Source organism: Penaeus vannamei, chromosome 1, assembly GCF_042767895.1.
Source record: "Penaeus vannamei isolate JL-2024 chromosome 1, ASM4276789v1, whole genome shotgun sequence".
NCBI lineage: Eukaryota > Metazoa > Arthropoda > Malacostraca > Decapoda > Penaeidae > Penaeus > Penaeus vannamei.
Genome location: NC_091549.1, coordinates 46,968,299 through 46,985,798, shown reverse-complemented (window position 1 = coordinate 46,985,798; position 17,500 = coordinate 46,968,299). Strand labels below are relative to the sequence as shown.

The 17,500-nt window shown below is 49.3% G+C and overlaps 1 protein-coding gene across 2 annotated transcripts in view; it reads right to left on the bottom strand.

Annotated features, from left to right (window-relative positions):
- The window catches only part of LOC113829829 (protein sax-3), a 354,133-nt gene that overhangs the window by 13,846 nt on the left and 322,787 nt on the right, over positions 1-17,500 (bottom strand). For both annotated transcript variants that reach the window (XM_070123823.1, XM_070123828.1), the window contains exons 2-3: positions 17,430-17,500; positions 12,110-12,267 (exon numbers count right to left, since the gene is read on the bottom strand). The exon at positions 17,430-17,500 is cut by the window's right edge and continues 68 nt beyond it. In XM_070123823.1, coding sequence (XP_069979924.1) covers positions 12,110-12,267; positions 17,430-17,500 — 229 coding nt within the window. The remainder of the gene's footprint in view (positions 1-12,109; positions 12,268-17,429) is intronic.

The following is a 17,500-nucleotide window of genomic DNA, read 5'->3' as shown; positions in this document are numbered from 1 at the left end:
AGAAAAAGAGAGAACAGGACGAAAGGAGGAGAGGCGGGAGGATAAAATTCTTGGGATCGGTTCTGCGTTGATCTTTTTCGTAAAAGAAAGAAAGAAAAAAAAATCACACAACCTGAGTGGTATCAAAATATCTTAAAAGCAATATAAGTAACGAATGTTTCTTCCGCTGCAGTTCAGAAACACAACAAAGTCAATCCCATTTTACCCCCAGGTCCTCCTCCCTGAGCAGCCGTCGCCACCATCGTCATCCCCGTCGCCGTCGTCGCCGCAAACACGCCCACACGCCCGTCGCCGCCAAACGCAACACCGACCAGACGCTCCTCCTGCACGAGACGTTGGTCCCGTCTTGCATCCTCCCCTCCGCCTCCCTCCCCTCCGCCTCCCTCCCCTCCGCCTCCCTCCCCTCTCTGCCGCCCACGGACATCACGGCTGGAACCCGGACATTAGCAACACGGGCGTCGTCACCACCCTCGCCTACGCTCACGCCCACGGCCGGGCCAGTCGCCTCCTTGATCGACAGGAGCAGTTTTCATCATTATCATTACTCGAGCGGGCGACGGACGCCATTTACGCTTCCCTTCGCTCTTGGGGTTACAAGCAAGCAAGCAAGCAAAAAAAAAAAAAAAAAAAAAAATATATATATATATATATATATATATATATATATATATATATATATATATATATATATATATATATATATATATATATATATATATATATAATAATAATAATAATAATAATAATAATAATAATAATAATAATAATAATAATAATAATAATAATAATAATAATAATAATAATAATAATAATAAATAATAAATAATAAATAATAAATAAAAATCGCCGTTTTTTAAACTAGGTGGAAAATAAAACTACAACATCTAGCTCGCCAAACAGACAAGAAAACATACGGATGACGATAATAACAGCCACGATAACAACATCCGGAAACCTCACATAAGGACCAAACACCGTATGATCCGCACGACACTACATTCTCTTTCCTTCCTTCTTTCGTTCTCCCTTCTGTCTCTCCTTCCCCCTTCTTCTCCCGTCTCGACCATATATTTTTCCCCCTTTCTTTCGTCCTCCCATCTTTCTCTCCTTCCCCTCTCTTCTCTAGTCTCTTTCTTTCATTCTCCCTTCATTCCCTCCTCCCCCCTTCTTCTCCCGTCTCTGCCATATATTTTCCACCTTTCTTTCTTTCTCCCTTCTTTTTCTCCTTCCCCCTTCTTCTCCCGTCTCTGCCATATATTTTCCCCCTTCTTTCCTTCCTTCTCCCTTCTTCTCCCGTCTCGACCACATATTTATCCCCCCTTTCCAATTACGCGAATGCCTCGGCCGGCCTCCTCCCGACGCCGGAGCTGAAGAAGGGGAACCGCAGATCACAAACCTTAATATCGCTAATCCGGTCCGATGATGAATGCCATTACGGGCTTATCTTTCCCCTCTGTCTCCACCTACAGGGACAACCCCTCCCTTCCCTCCCTTCCCTCCCTTCCCTTCCTCCCTCTACCCTTCCTAAGACCTAATATATTTCCGTCTGAGGGGGGGAGGGGAAGGGGAAGGGGAAGGGGAAGGGAGGGGAAGGGGAGGGGAAGGGAAGGGGAGGGGAAGGGAAGGGAAGGGGAGGGGAAGGGAAGGGAAGGGGAAGGGGAGGGGAAGGGAAGGGAAGGGAAGGGAAGGGAAGGGGAGGGGAAAGGAAGGCAGGGAGGGCAGAGGAAGGCTTGAGAGGGGGGTAGGAAGACAGGGGGAAAAAGGGAGGGGGATTGAGAGGTTGGGGAGAGACACGAGAGAAAATCGCCCCCCTCTCCTCCCCCTTCCTCCCGCCCACGCACACACACACACACACACACACAAAAAAAAAAAAAAAAAAAAAGACACGTAGAAGGACCCCGTGTTGCAATCATCCCAGCTTTATCCCGGGCGTCAAGACGACCAAATTGAAAAGACGAAACGGCCAGCCAGACGCCCGTAAACCAACGTAAGAGCGCCGTATGTCTGCTCCGGCTAAATAAAAAAAAAAATAATAATAAACCAAAGAAAAAAAAAAGGAAAAGAAAAAAAAAATGATTGACTACAAACACAGCGACACCCCTTGCTCTGGTCACCGCCGCCCCCGCCCCCCTCCCCATCTCCCTCTCCTCCGTTCACCCCCCCCCCCCTCCTGTCCCCACACTTCACTCCGCCACGTGCTCGCCCTCGAACATGCGATGACGTGGAGGGAGGGAGATGGACAGAGATAAAAGAATAAGAGACAGAGACAGGGGGAAAGGGGAAAGGGAGAACTAGAGAGAGAGAGGGAAAGGGAGAACTAGAGACGGAGAGGGACAGGGAAAGGGAAAGGGAAAGGGAAAGGGAGAGGGAGAGGAGAGGGAGGGAGGGAGAGAAATAAAGATAAAGAGACAGAGACAGGGGAAAGGGGAAAGGGAGAACTAGAGAGGGAGAGGGAAAGGGAGAGGAGAGGGAGAGAGAGAGAGAAATAAAGATAAAGATAAAGAGAGAGACAAGGAAGGGTAATCAAACGAGACAGAAAATACGGTAACGAATGAGGGAGAGGGAGAGGGGAGATACGAGTGAGGGGAGACGATAACAATGAAAGGGAGAAAAAAACAACAATAAAGAAGACCCGACAAGAAGTGAAAAAATACGAAGTAACAGGAACAAACAAGAAAAAAGCGAAACAAAAAAAATGAACAAGAAAAAAAAATAGAAAGAAACGAAAAAAAAAAAGCGGATGTAAATGAGACAAAACGAGATTCGAAAAAGGGAAAGACAGTGCTATCCCCATCCGTTATCGGGGCGGGCGCGAAGGGCGACCACCAGCGCCGTGCTCCTCCCGGGCCACGTGACCTGCAAGTGACCAAGCGCAGACGATTAGCGCCGACCTATCATTATCAGCCCTTCAGTCGCCGTCAGCCAACCCAATCGCCCCATTTCCAATCCCTAATCACCGCCCAATCACCGCGAAAACCGCCCACCGCCAATCAGGGAGAGCGACCGCGCAATGGTCTCGGCCGGCGCGTCGTCCGCCCATTTCCCTCGGTCGTGGGCGTGAAGGCGTGAAGGCGAGAAGGAGTCGGTGGCGGCCTGATAGATAGAGGGCGGCGGCGAGCTGTCGTGCGGTGGGTGTGATCCACGGGCGGGCGCGGAGGGCGGGGATGGGCGCCTTGGAGACAGCCATTTGTTAGGCGCCCACGCCCGCGAGCCCTCTCGGCCGGCCTCTCGAGCATTCACCGTCGTCGGACAAGGGAACAGTGATAATGAAAAAACACGAATATCCTATTATTTTTATCATCGCTGTCGTCAATATATCAATAATCACCTTTATTATGTAGTAATAATACGATTACCATTATCGCCAAATTCCCCCAATCATATTTTTACTTATCATTCTAATAACATCCAATCACATCTCATTAATTCGCTGAAAAGAGTAAGTAATTCGCCCTTGCCGAATCTCTTGCTTGAATCGAATCTAGTATATGCAACTTCGCACACGCACGCAGAAAATAAAAACGTGTAAGCAATACGAGGCAAAAAAAAAAAAAAATAAATAAAAAAAAAAAATAAAAAAAAATCAGTGATTAATTGCAGTGGAATTAGTGAACAAAAAGGCTTGATGAAATGCAATGAATTTTATCTTTCCCATTCTTCCATTTGCAATATTCGTTTTTATCTTTCAAATTCTATATCCCCAACTCGGTAAAGCCTATTTTTTGCCAGTCCCCGTTTATTCACTCGTGCCTCTCTACCTATTCGTCCGTCTGTCTCTGCCTCTCCCTCCCTCCCCGCGCTTCTGTAAATACCCTTACATCAGGCTTGCGTTCCGATCGGCCGCCCCCTGGAGCCCGGGCTGGACTGGCAGAGACACGCTTGGACACTGACACTTACTGACTCGCACTGACACATACTAACACACACTGACACGTTTCCTCTCTTTACAGCGCGGGGAGCGAGGCCGCAAACCAGACCTGGACACCTGTCAACCTGCCACCGCCGCTGATGATCTTTTGCGCCCGGCCTCGCTCGCCCTTCGCTCGCCCTTCGCTCGCCCTTCGCTCGGGCCACGTGCGGCGGCTGCATCGCGCCAAAGAATCGGCTGTGCCCTCCGCGCGACGCCACGCCGCCCGACGCCTCGCTCAGACGGCTGTCCAGCGGGGGCGCGAGGCGAATAAATCCTGAACCCTCTGAAGCGCCTGAAATACTGACCAACCGAATGTCTCTCCCTGGCGACGCGTGACTCTACGGACTTTGGACGCCGCGTTACAGTACCCCGCGGTTGGCCGGTTGCAGGGGGCGCCGACGGTGGAGTCCGGGACGTAATTTCGCAACGTGGGTCTCTGGTGCGTCGTTAAAACCTCCCCTGCAATGGTATCTAGAGTGTAATGCGAGCGTCCGGCAGAACGACGCTCAACGAACAACCTCAACTATTGGAAAAACTTGTCGAGAACAAAGAGAATAGAATGAACACATATCAAGCGACTTTTACGGCGAAACACCTTGCTGGTTCGATACGTAGCACAATCAAACCAGATCCTCTAGACAGAAAATAATAAGAAACAAAAAATGAAATCAACAAACACCTAAAAAAAAAAAAAAGGACAGCAAGAACACGAAACAAAAAAATACTACAACTCGACGTACGTGTCACCCTCTCCCCCTCCCCTCCCCTCCCCTCACCCTCGCTCACCCCTCACACACATACACAGACCCACACGTAAACACATACACACAGAGCCTTCCCCCACCCACACCCCCAACCCCCACACACTCACACGCGCGCTTGGCCAGACACCTTCGGCCGCAATCAATCCGACGGCGCCACGCGAGGCAGCGGCCAAGGAGCCAGAAGTTGGGGCTTCGGGGGGCGGGGGAGAAGAGGGGAAGGGTAGGGGGAGGGGAGAAGAGGGGAAGGGAGGGGAGAAGAGGGGAAGGGGGGGGAGAGGGGAGAAGAGGGGAAGGGAGGGGAGAGGGAAGAAAAGCGGAAGGGTCGGGAGGGTTGTGGGTTGGGAGAAGTGGTGAGGAGTGGTGGTGGTGGGGGGGGGGGGGGAAGAAATGTGGGGATGGGGTTGGGGGAGGGTATGTGGGTCTTGGGTAAGTGGGTAGAGAAGGGGCAAGGGAAAGGGGGGAGGAGAGGATTATGGGGAAGGTGGAAGGGGGGAGGAGAGGATTATGGGGGAAAGGGGAAGGGGGGAGGGACCAAGAGGTTGGAGAAGGAGGAGCGTGTGCCTGGGGAAGGAGAGACGGAGCTCGCGAGGATCCCGGGAAGGGGGAGAGAGGTACGGGGGGGGGGGGTGAGTCGTGGGGTTGAGGAAGGGGGTTAGCGGAGGGGCGGTAGGGGAGGAGAGGGAGGGGGGGGAGAGGGAGGGGGAGAGCGGGGAATTTTGTTCGGCGATTCAAATTATTCATCGCGCGTGACACCTTTTTATCGACCGCCCCCGCCCGCCGCCCGCCCGCCGCCCGCCGCCCGCAACACAAGTGCACACTACACCCGATACCGAAGACGGGATTCCTGAGCAGGGGTTTTCTGCAGGAGGGAGGGGGAGGGGAGGAGCTGTACCCCCCTCCTCCCCCCAACTCTTCTTTTGTCACTTGCAGCCACGCCCCCAGTCCCATAGGTGGAGGGGGGTGGAGGGGGAGGGGGAGGAAGGAGGGAGGAGGAGGAGGAGGAGGAGGAGGAGGGAGGGAGGAAGGAAGAGGGAGAGGGAGGGAGGGAGGAAGGAAGAGGGAGAGGAGGGAGGGAGGAAGGAAGGAAGGAAGGAAGGAAGGAAGGAAGGAAGGAAGGAAGGAAGGAAGGAAGGAAGGAAGGAAGGGAGGGAGGGAGGAGGAAGAGGAAGAAAAGGAAGAAAAAGGAGGAGGAGGGGGAGGAGCCGTCCGGGTGACATGAGCCAGGTAGCGTCGTGACGTGGCTCCCGCCTCGCGCCTGGTGGCTCTCGCCGAGGCACCCATACTTCGTGGCGCATGAGAGACCACACTCATAGAGAACTAACGGTCGTTATTATTCCTCGCGCCCGAACGCCCCTTCGCAGCGGGAGCACGAATGCCAATGAGTGCCATGAGCCCAAGACTTTGGCACTGCATTGTGTGTATAAACGCCGCCGCTGCATCTAGTGCGCGCGAATTGGCACTCGAATAATATCCACGTCGCCCGGAGCATGTGTAGTGCCAGTGTTGTGTTGGCACTCAAAATACGATATATAAATCTTCACCCCGTGTCCTGGCACTGAATATGTGGTTGTAATGCATGCTCAAGTGCTGGCCGTGAAGAGGGCCATGACAAGTGGCACTAACCACATGGTGCCACGGCGAAGCACAGCGCCACACATCTCCCGGGTGTTTACTGACAGCACATCGCAGTTATTATATGATAATCCTTATCAGATGCTTTGCGCTTCGCTAAAATTAACTGTAACCGTAGTCGACGCGAAAGAAAGGGCGCGCCAAAATAATCCAGTTTTAAATCATCAAGAGCAGAGCGAATCCCGGTGCGCGATTGGCCAATCCGAACACTGTGGACTATCTGGATTGGCTGGACGCGACGGCTATAAATATCCCCAGCCGGTTATTATCTAACAAAGAGGCGAGAGAGAGTCCTCAATATAAACCAATTTGGAAGGGAAAGGCTGCTATTTGGCGGTGTTAAACATGGCCTTCCCGGCAACCGCGGCTGCGTTATGGATGCGAACACGGATGTTGCGAAGGAGGAAGGAGACAGTGGCTCCGTCTGCTGCAGGCCTCCTCGCGTGCGCGCCGGGATCCTTCGGGCAATCTAGGTCCCCTCGCTCGAGAGTCTCAGATCTGCCCTGACGGAACCCTCGAGTGGCGCTCCGCAGTAAGGGTTGACACGTTCGCACTGGGACATGCGTCACGTATCAAGGATCTTGACTACATGCGATGCGTTTTTTTTTTTTTTTTTTTTTTTTTTTGTCGATTGCCAAACATGCTTATGCTTTTTTCTGCTTCGAAGGACTACCATACCAGTTGTTTGCAAAAGAAAAGGACGCAGACGAATAAAATGAAGACGTTTCGTGCGTCCACCTCGGCCTTGTGCTGGTGGAACGGGAACCCTGTCCTACAAGCCCCAAGCCAGACCGCGCCAGCCCAATGATAGTATATTCCCGCCCCGACAAGTACATTGCATTCCCCTACCAGAATGCAGCAACCCTCTAATAGTATTCGCCATTCTGGATTGCAATAAAAGCAATACACACGATCACATGTCAGTATATATCTGCAATACATGCCGGTGGACGCATACACCCCACGAGGGAAGTCGGGCCGCACTCAATAACTCCAGTGTACACACCGGTAGGAACTGCAAACACAGGTCACTCTCCCGGGTACCTGTTTGAGTCGGGACGGCCTCCGGTGCGCTGCCAGGGGCGGGGAGGACGCCCGGGCCGAAGAGGGCGAGGAAGGACACCGGCAGGAGGATACGGCGACCCTTTTAAGACCCAACTCTGGAGGGCGCGACCTCGAATGGGCAAGAACCCGGGGAGGGACACGCGTAGCCATGGCCGCGGGCGGGGAGGACACGCCGACGCAGGGACACGGCGGAGGTGAGAAGAGTCGGCGGAAGGCGCGGGCGAGGACACGGCGGACATGAGCAGCGCCCGCAAAACGTCACCTAACGGCCCCGCGGGACATTAAGCAGCGGCGCGGCCATCCTCGGAGGGCCGGCGCCTGAATGCCAAGGCGATACTTATGCAAATCCGAGGAAACGTCTCGTAATAGGCAGGCGAAGATGGCGTTCCAGCGGGGCCATCTTCGCCTCGTAATTACAGCCTTCTTCTGGACCCTCTTGTGGTAATTATAGGAAATTTATACCTTTGTTCCAGCGCCAACTTCGTGCGACGAGCGACGGGGAGAAGGCGCTTTGGGAGAGGGTCAGTCGAGGCAGTTGGCAGTTAAAGGAGGCAGGAAAAACAAAACAAAATAATGATGGCGAAACAACAACAAACTGAAGTAAACGAAAATATATTCATACGATATACACTTCTAACACAAAGGCGCCGCATGCTATCAATTCCTACAAACTGAATTTTAAGACCACACTATGTTCAGGCGATAAGGTCGAATTTCCCGCGAGTCGCGAGGTCGGCCTACGAACGTGGCGTCCTGGAAGAAGCAACGGGGTCAAAGGTCAAAGCAGTTAACCCACCTCAGCTGAATCCGCGACGAAGGCCTGGGAACATTTTTTTTTTTTTTTTTTACAAAGCTTAAATAACTAGTCTGCGTACATGAGCGTGCGCGAGCTTACGCATTCGTGCATGTGCATAAGCTGCCTGATCCGAGCGTAACGTGAGCTCGCGAGACCCATGGTCACGTGACTCTTGAGCTGGTCTACCTTGTCACGAACACTCCCCCCCATCCCACTCTCACCCCCCCCCCACCCCCATCATTCCTGAAGCTTTACGAGCGTTCCCCTGCCCCCACACCCCCACCCACCGCCCATTCCCGCCCTTATATCACAGGAATGATGAATGAGGTGGTGACAAGCGAGCCCAGAGTAAGCCCGGATCAACGTAACAAAAGGTGCGTACGTGAAGGGGAGAGCTATCCCCCCTCCCCCTCTCCCCCACTCCCTCCCCTCCTGCTCTCCCCTCCTGCAATGACGCCCACGACTCTGAGGGATGAACGCCGCCCACAACCGCCCACGTATGTTGCCTTTTGTAGGAAGAATCGGAGTAAAATGAGAAAGACAAAGGGAGTAAGTGAGCGACAAAAAGAGAAAGAGAGAGAGAGAGAGAGAGAGAGAGAGAGAGAGAGAGAGAGAGAGAGAGAGAGAGAGAGAGAGAGAGAGAGAGAGAGAGAGAGAGAAGAGAAAGTAGAGAGAAGGGAAGAGAGAGAGAGAGAGGGTGGTAAAAAGCAGTAAAGAAGAAAACAAGACAAGAAATTCACGAAAATAACTTGAAGGGCGTCGAGTGACAACCACAACCAGAGAAGACGGCAGAAAAAACAAAAACAACAACAACAGCAAAACAAGCAAGTGTGCCCCTGTATGTCAATAGACGCAATCCTCCCCAATAACGACATGAATGAAGCATTAAAGGCGGCCCAAGAGACACTAAACAACACTGAAGAGTCTTAGCAGCTGAACCACGTCTCCACCCCCTCCTCTCCCTCCCCCCCTCCTGCCTAGCCCCTCCGCCCCGCCCCCCTCGTGGCATTCCTTGCCCCTCGTCCGCGTTCCTTGGCGGGCATAAACGTCACTTCCACCTTCATACGAACAGAAAACCCACCACCTCCCTAACACGACGACCTCTCGACGACGCCCTATCCGAACTGCCGAACACACGGGCGTCTCCACTGGTTTCTCTAACAAACGTTTCCTAACAGACTAACAAACAGATCTTTTTCCTTATTGTCTTCCCAAAAGTCGTTTCTCCCTAACACGACGACCATCTCGACGACGCCCTATCCTAACGGGCGTCTCCACGGGTATTTCTAACAAACGTTTCCTAACAGACTAACAAACAGATTTTTTCTTTCTTTATCGTCTTCCCAAAAAGGCGTTTTTCCCTAACACGACGACCCTCTCGACGACGCCCTAGCCTAACCGCCTAACACACGGGCGTCTCCACTGGTTTTCCTGACAAACATTGCCTAACATACTAACAAACTTTTAAGCTTTATTGTATTCCCCAAAAGACGTTTCTATTGGTCTTAAAAATCGCCTTCTAACAGCTTAGCTAACGACCAAACAAACTAGCCACTGCCCCCGCTACCACCAGCTCCACCCTCCCCCCCCTTCCACCACGACAACCACCACCGAAGCCAGGTAAGCCACTCCGCTCCACCAGGTCGCCGCCGGAGCCGCTTCTCCACCTTTCGAGCGCCACTTTTTCCCCTCCAGACACCGCCGCTCCTAACAATATAACACGAGGACCGGCATTCCACGCACAGCTTCATCTTGCCGGCGTCGTGGTGGCGTTGGAGGGGAGGGGGGAAGGGGCAACGAGGGACGGGAAGGGAGGGGCGGTGGGGGAGGGGGAGGGGGAGGGGGGAGGGGGAGGGAGGGGCGGTGGGGGGAGAGGGGAAGGGAGGGAGCGGTGGGGGAGGGGGAGGGGGAGGGAGGGGCGGGTGGGGGAGAGGGAGGGAGGGGGCAAGGTCGGTATATCAGTGTCAGGGACCGCGAAGGCATCGTCGAGGGAGAAAAATCGAAAACGAAACCCTAAAATAAAATGCATCGCGGAAGCGGTCGTAAGTTAAAAAATAATCTTACGTATACACAGATCCAAACACACTCACGCAGGTACACACACACTCACACACACATACACATACACGTACATAGGTGCGTTTACGCACCCACTGTGTACAGAAGGCGAGCATGTGTGTGTCGAGAGGGTGAGAGTATTATCGTCTATGTGTGTGCAAACTCCCCGGATATGAGAGGCGCCGCGGGCGGTGCAGCAACAGTGCACGCGGATGAATAGGACGCGACGAGATCCTTCCGAAGGCACAGGATGGACTGAAGGGATGCAGTCGACGAGGACTCATTACCTGATGTTTAGACACCAGAGTTTTCACCGCCTCCTCCCTTGTCTCCCCCCCCCCCCCCGCGCCGTGGCACTCCGCGCCGTGGCACCGGCGGCCTCCCTCGCGGCGGGCGCTGTGGACGCCTGACCGAGAGCCCAATAAAAACATCAGCTCAGCCGCGCTCCTTTGGATAAACACTTCACGGAAACTATCACCACGCCCCGACAACAGCCGTGGGCGTGTTTCCTGGACCTTAAGGGCGCCGGGTCACCCTCCTTCTCTCTCTTTCCTCCCGTCCCTCCCTTTCGTTCCTTCCCTCTCCTCCCTCCCCTTCCCACCCTCTACCCCCTCCCGCCCCTGACGGTATCGCACCTCCGCATCGACAGTGATCGAGCGCCCCCTCGGGCCCCGTGACCTTTTGTGCAGCCGTCTGGAGCGCCGGGCGCCTCGCGTGCCCGTGACCCGAGCCCCGGGACGCGCTCCACATGCAGCGGGCGTGCACAGGACCGCAGGGCCATTAACGACCCTACTGTCAACCGGCAAACACTCAAACCTGCAGTAATGTTTACGCGCACATGCACATATGCACACGTACATACGGCGGCGTGTGCGCGCATGTGTACGCGCCATATTCTTTCGCTCAAAAACAATGGCTTGAGAGGCGCAGCGCCCGAGCGGCCCAGCGCGAACAAAGGGCCTCGTCCGGGGGGCCGCGCGGGGCCAATCAGGGCGGGCATTGGGGCCACGCCCGCGCCCCCGATCCGCCTCATTGCAGCGCCCTTGTTAGCCACTGCAATCCATCACGATAGCGAGCGGAGGATCGAATGGCGCCGCGAGACGATCGCGATGCGTTGCTTCTGATCTGGATTCCGGTGCGCATTTTGGCCATAGCGTTTGGAATCATATTACCTCTCTGTATTAAACCAAACGCGACGTGTAAAAAAAATCTGCAATAATCATGCTGGTGACGGCAATGCATATACAATATTAATAGAAATAATTATAGAGGTGATTAATCAAATAATTAATGATATAAATAACAAAACCAATTACAACAAATTATCCATCTCTATATCTCTATATCTATATCTATAAATAAATATATATATATATATATAGGTATATATATATACCTATATATATATATATATATATATATATATATATATATATATATATATATAGATAGATAGATAGATAGATAGATAGATAGATAGATATAGATATATAAATATAGACAAAGATATATGAATATAGATATATTAATATAGATATATGAATATAGATATATGAATATAGATATAGATATATAAATATAGATATATAAATATAGATATATAAATATAGATATAAATATATAAATATATAAATATATAAATATATAAACATATAAATATATAAATATATAGATATATAAATATATAAATATATAAATATAACTATAAAAAAAAAAAAAAAATATAATATATATATATGTATATATATATATATATATATATATATATATATATATATATATATATATATATATATATATATATATATATATAAAGATGATGAGAATATAATAAAAAACTGGAAGTGAAAACGCCGTCCCAAAGGGCTTCGGCACAACACTCACTGGCAATCTCGAGCGTGGCGTTCCTGCTGGTGACTTTCCCGACGGAGTTCGAGGCCACGCACCAGTACACGCCCGCGTCGTTGTCCTTCTTGGTCTGCAGCACCTTCAGGAAGAACAGGCCGCCCGTCTTCAGCTGCACGTGCCGCTTGTTGTGCAGGCTGGGAGGAGAGAAGAACAAAGGGTTTAACATGGGAGGAGAGTCTCTTGTGGAAGACCACGTCCCCGTCAATCTATCTATCAGCTGGTTTATGTATCAGCTGGTTTATGTATCAGCTGGTCTATCTATCAGCTGGTTTATGTATCAGCTGGTCTATCTATCAGCTGGTCTATCTATCAGCTGGTTTATGTATCAGCTGGTCTATCTATCAGCTGGTTTATGTATCAGCTGGTCTATCTATCAGCTGGTTTATGTATCAGCTGGTCTATCTATCAGCTGGTTTATGTATCAGCTGGTCTATCTATCAGCTGGTTTATGTATCAGCTGGTCTATCTATCAGCTGGTCTATCTATCAGCTGGTTTATGTATCAGCTGGTCTATCTATCAGCTGGTTTATGTATCAGCTGGTCTATTTATCAGCTGGTTTATGTATCAGCTGGTCTATCTATCAGCTGGTTTATGTATCAGCTGGTCTATCTATCAGCTGGTTTATGTATCAGCTGGTCTATCTATCAGCTTGTCTATCTATCAGCTGGTTTATGTATCAGCTGGTCTATCTATCTGCTGGTGTATCTATCAACTGATCTATCTATCAATTTGTATACATGTTAATTCGTTTATCCAACTTCACAATTTCTGTTAGTGTAATCATGGCGTCCCTATTACTACTACTTACTATTACTAGTAAGTCCTATTTTCTGGTGTGTGCGTAAGTGTGCGTGTGTGTTTTTTTTCCTTTTTCTCTCTTATTTTCTTTCAATCTCCTTTCTCTCTTATTTTCTTTCAATCTCCTTTCTCTCTTATTTTCTTTCAATCTCCTTTCTCTCTTATTTTCTTTCAATCTCCTTTCTCTCTTATTTTCTTTCAATCTCCTTTCTCTCTTATTTTCTTTCAATCTCCTTTCTCTCTTATTTTCTTTCAATCTCCTTCTTTATTTGAAGATATGGTCCGGCAAATCTTCCGGGGATGGGCGGTGGTCCCTTCTGTGGTGTAATTGGGAGAAAAGGCTAATTGTTTCAGCGGAGAGACGCCAATTAAAGAAGCAAAAGGGAAGGGAAGAAGAAAAAAAAGAAAAAACAAGAAGAGGAAAAGAATAAAAAAAAAACGAAAAACGAAAAAAAAGAAAAAAACGAAAAACGAAAAAAAAATAAAAACAAGAGGAAACGAAAAAAAACGAAAAACGAAAAAAAACAAGAAGAGGAAAAGAAAAGAAAAAACGAAAAAAAAGACAAAACAAAAAGAGGAAAAGACAAGAAAAAAAAACGAAAAATAAGAAAAAGAGGGAAAAAAGGAAGATAACAGCGCGTTTTCGTGGCGAGCAAGAGAGGCGGCGTTTTTCGAGCACTGATATCAAAGCGCAGGTGCTGTTTAGGGCACAATGAGAAGGCTAAGGGCGGACTGAAAGGAAAAAGAAAGAATGAAAGGGAAGAGGAGAGGATGGGACGATGAGAGGGGGGGGGGGAGAAGAAGAGGAGAGAGATAAACATGGAACGAGACGTGGGAGAGGGAAGAGGAAATGGAAGGAGACGGCACATACACAGGTATAGAGAGGGAGAGGAAGAATGAGAAGGAGAGGGGGAGGGAAGGGACTGCAGGAAGGTAAGAGAGAGAGAGAGAGAGAGAGAGAGAGAGAGAGAGAGAGAGAGAGAGAGAGAGAGAGAGAGAGAGAGAGAGAGAGAGAGAGAGAGAGAGAGAGTGAGTGAGTGAGTATGAGAGTGAGTCGGCGAGGGGAAACGAGAGGAAGAGAGGGAGGTAGGGAGGATAAAAGAGTGAGAGAGGGAGGGGTAAAGGAGGAAAGGGGAAGAGCGAGAGAAAATGGAAGAGGGTGCGAAAGAGAGGGATACAGCGGGAGAATGAGGGAGAGTGGAGATAGGGATGAGCGGGAAGAGAAGGGAGAAAAGATGGATAGGAGAGAAAAGCGAGAAAAAGGAAGAGAGAAGAGAGAGAAAGAGAAAATCGAGAAGAGAGGACAGAAGAAAAATGAGAAAATATAAAAGAGAGAAAAGAGAAGAGAACAGAGAGAAGACAAAAGCGAAAAGAGAAGAGAGAAAAGCGAAGAGAACAGAGAGAAGACAAAAGCGAAAAGAGAAGAGAGAAAAGCGAAGAGAGAGGAGGGGAATCCCAACAGAGGCTGGTGGCCCCCCGCAGATGAAGAGATTATGCACTGTGAAGGATGCTTTTCATCACCGGGGAAACTCGCAGTCAAAAACGTGAATGCACACAGTATTTCCTATCCTCCGAAAAAAAAAAAGAAAACGGAAAAAAAGAAAGAAAAAAGGAATAATAGAAAGAACAAAAAAAGGTCTATTCACTAGAATGCACACAGTATTTCCCATCTTCCGAAAAAAAAACATAAAAAAAAACGGAAAAAGAAAGAAAACAGGGAAAAAAAGAAAGAAATAAGGAAAAAAAGAAAGAAAAAAAGGGAAAATAGAAAGAACAAAAAAAGGCCTATTCACTGTCTCGTGTGCACTAAAAGGAAAGAGACTGGGAACTCAAAATCCATTATGCTCTTTCGCGTCTTGTGTTGCAGAATACAAATCATTAGCGTGTTACTCAATGCAAGAGGAAGATGCAAGTTAGTTACTCAAAAGCACTGAGGGGGGGAAGGGGGGAGGGAGAGGGGGGAATGGGGGTGGGGGAGGGGAAGGGAGAGGTGGAGAGGGAGGGGGGATGGGGTGGGGAAGGGGAGGGAGAGGTGGAATGGGGGAAGGGGAAGGGGGGAGGGAGAGGTGGAATGGGGGAGGGGGAAGGGGAGGGAGAGGTGGGAATGGGGGGGAGGGGGAGGGAGAGGTGGAGAAGGAGGGGGGGATGGGGGGGGAAGGGGAGGGAGAGGTGGGAATGGGGGTGGGGGAGGGGAAGGGAAGGGGGAGAGGGAGGGGGGAAGGGGTGGGGATGGGGAGGGAGAGGTGGAATGGGGGAGGGGGAGTGATAGGTGGAAGGGGGAGGGGGAGATGGAGGTGGAGGTGCAGGTGGAAGTGGAAGGGAAGGTGGAGAGGGAGGGGGGGGGAGGGGAGGGGGGAGGGGGAGGGAAAGTTGGAAACGGTAGTGGAAGTGGAAGGGGAGGAGGAAGGTGGAGAGGGAAGGGGGAAGGGAAGAGGGGGGGGGGGGAGGTTGAGGAGTTATGCTTTTGTCTGTCGGGAAGGAGGAAAAAGGAAAAAAGAAAAAAGTTATTTACAGCAGCAGTGAGGTTTCCTTTCCTTTGTCTGTAGCCAATTAAAAATTACCAGAATCTGCCGAAGGTAATATTGTTTCCTTCTTTTAATCTACATGTGTGAGTATGTAGCTCTGTGTGTGTGTGTGTGGGGGGGGATATGTGTGTATATGTGTGTGTATGGCTGTATGTGTGGCTCTGTGCGTGGCTATGTGTGGCTGTCTATGTGGCTGTATGTGTGTCTGTCTATGCGTCTGTATGTATGTCTGCCTGTGTGTCTGTCTATGTGTCTGTCTATGTCTGTATCTGTGTGTCTGTCTATGTGTCTGTGTCTGTGTGTCTGTCTATGTGTCTGTATCTGTGTGTCTGTCTATGTGTGTCTGTCTATGTGTCTGTATCTGTGTGTCTGTCTATGTGTCTGTATCTGTGTGTCTGTCTATGTGTCTGTATCTGTGTGTCTGTCTATGTGTCTGTATCTGTGTGTCTGTCTATGTGTCTGTATCTGAGTGTTTGCCTATGTGTCTGTATCTGTGTGTTTGTCTATGTGTCTGTATTTGTGTGTCTGTTTATGTGTCTGTATCTGTGTGTTTGCCTATGTGTCTATATCTGTGTGTCTGTCTATGTGTCTGTATCTGTGTGTCTGTCTATGTGTCTGTATCTGTGTGTCTGTCTATGTGTCTGTATCTGTGTGTCTGTCTATGTGTCTGTATCTGTGTGTCTGTCTATGTGTCTGTATCTGTGTGTCTGTCTATGTGTCTGTCTATGTGTGTCTGTCTATGTGTCTGTATCTGTGTGTCTGTCTATGTGTCTGTCTATGTGTCTGCCTGTGTGTCTGTCTATGTGTCTGTATGTGTGTGTCTGTCTATATGACTGCATGTGTGTCTAGGTGGCTACCTGTGTCTCTATCAATCCGTATCCATCACCAACAAACCCATCTTTATATCCAAAAACATTCCCCAAAATCCTGACATCATAAAGAACCACCTTACAAAAAAAAAAAAAAAAAAAAAAAAAAAAAAAAAAAAAAAAAAAAATAATAATAATAATAATAAAAATGAAAAATAAATAAATAAAAAATAAAAATAAAAATCTCTCTTTTCGACAAGCGACAGCGAAATCTTCCGAAAACAAAGCCCTTGCCGCTTAACATTTCATCAGTACGTTGTAAAACTCTAAATTGGTTTCATGAAGACGAGTGGCCTGCGTTTGGCAAGATTACATCATGAGAGCGGGCGGGGGGGTGGGGGTGGGGGTGGGATGGGGGCGGGGGGGGGGGCAGAATAATGGGTTTCGGGAAGAGAGGAAGGGGAAGGAGAGGAAGAAGTAGAGAATGAGGAGGATAAGGAGGGAGAAGAAGAGGAAACGAAAGAGAATGAGGAAAAAGTAGAGGAAGAGGAAGAAGTACAGGAAAAGAAAGAGAAAGAGGAAAAAGTAGAGGAAGAGGGAGAAGAAGAAGAAGAAGAAGTAGAGGAAGAAGAAGAAGAAGTAGAGAAAGAAGAAGAAGAAGAAGAAGTAGAGGAAGAAGAAGAGAAGGGGGAGAAAACGAAGTGAATTAGGAGGGCCAGGAAGAGGTGGAAGAAAGAAAGAGAAGAAGAAGAACAAGAGGAAGCAGAAGGAGAAAACGATGTGGCAGTAGTGGTAGTAGGGAAAAAAGGAGAAGAAAAGATGAATGACAAAGAGAAGGGGGAGAAGGAGGAAGAGAAAAGGGAGGAAAAGGAGAAGCAAGAAAAAGAAAGAAGAATAAAAAGAGGGAAGACGAAAATGAAATAAAAAGAATGACATAGAGAAGGCAGAGGAAACAAAAACCAAGACGAAGAGAGAAAAAAAAAACGGAAAAAAGGAAAGAAGAAAAAGCGGGAAGAAAACGAAAATAAAATAAAAGAATGACATACAGAGAAGGCAGAGGAAACAAAAACCAAGAGGAAGAGAGAAAGAAAAAGAAAGCAGAAAGATCCACGGAGAGAGGAAAGAGCCAGACTCCCCAGCCAAGCCCACGAGGCGGCACTCACTCGAAGGGCTTTCCGTCCTTGTACCACGTGATCTCCGGGTCAGGGCGGCCGACGGCGTGGCAATTGAGGGT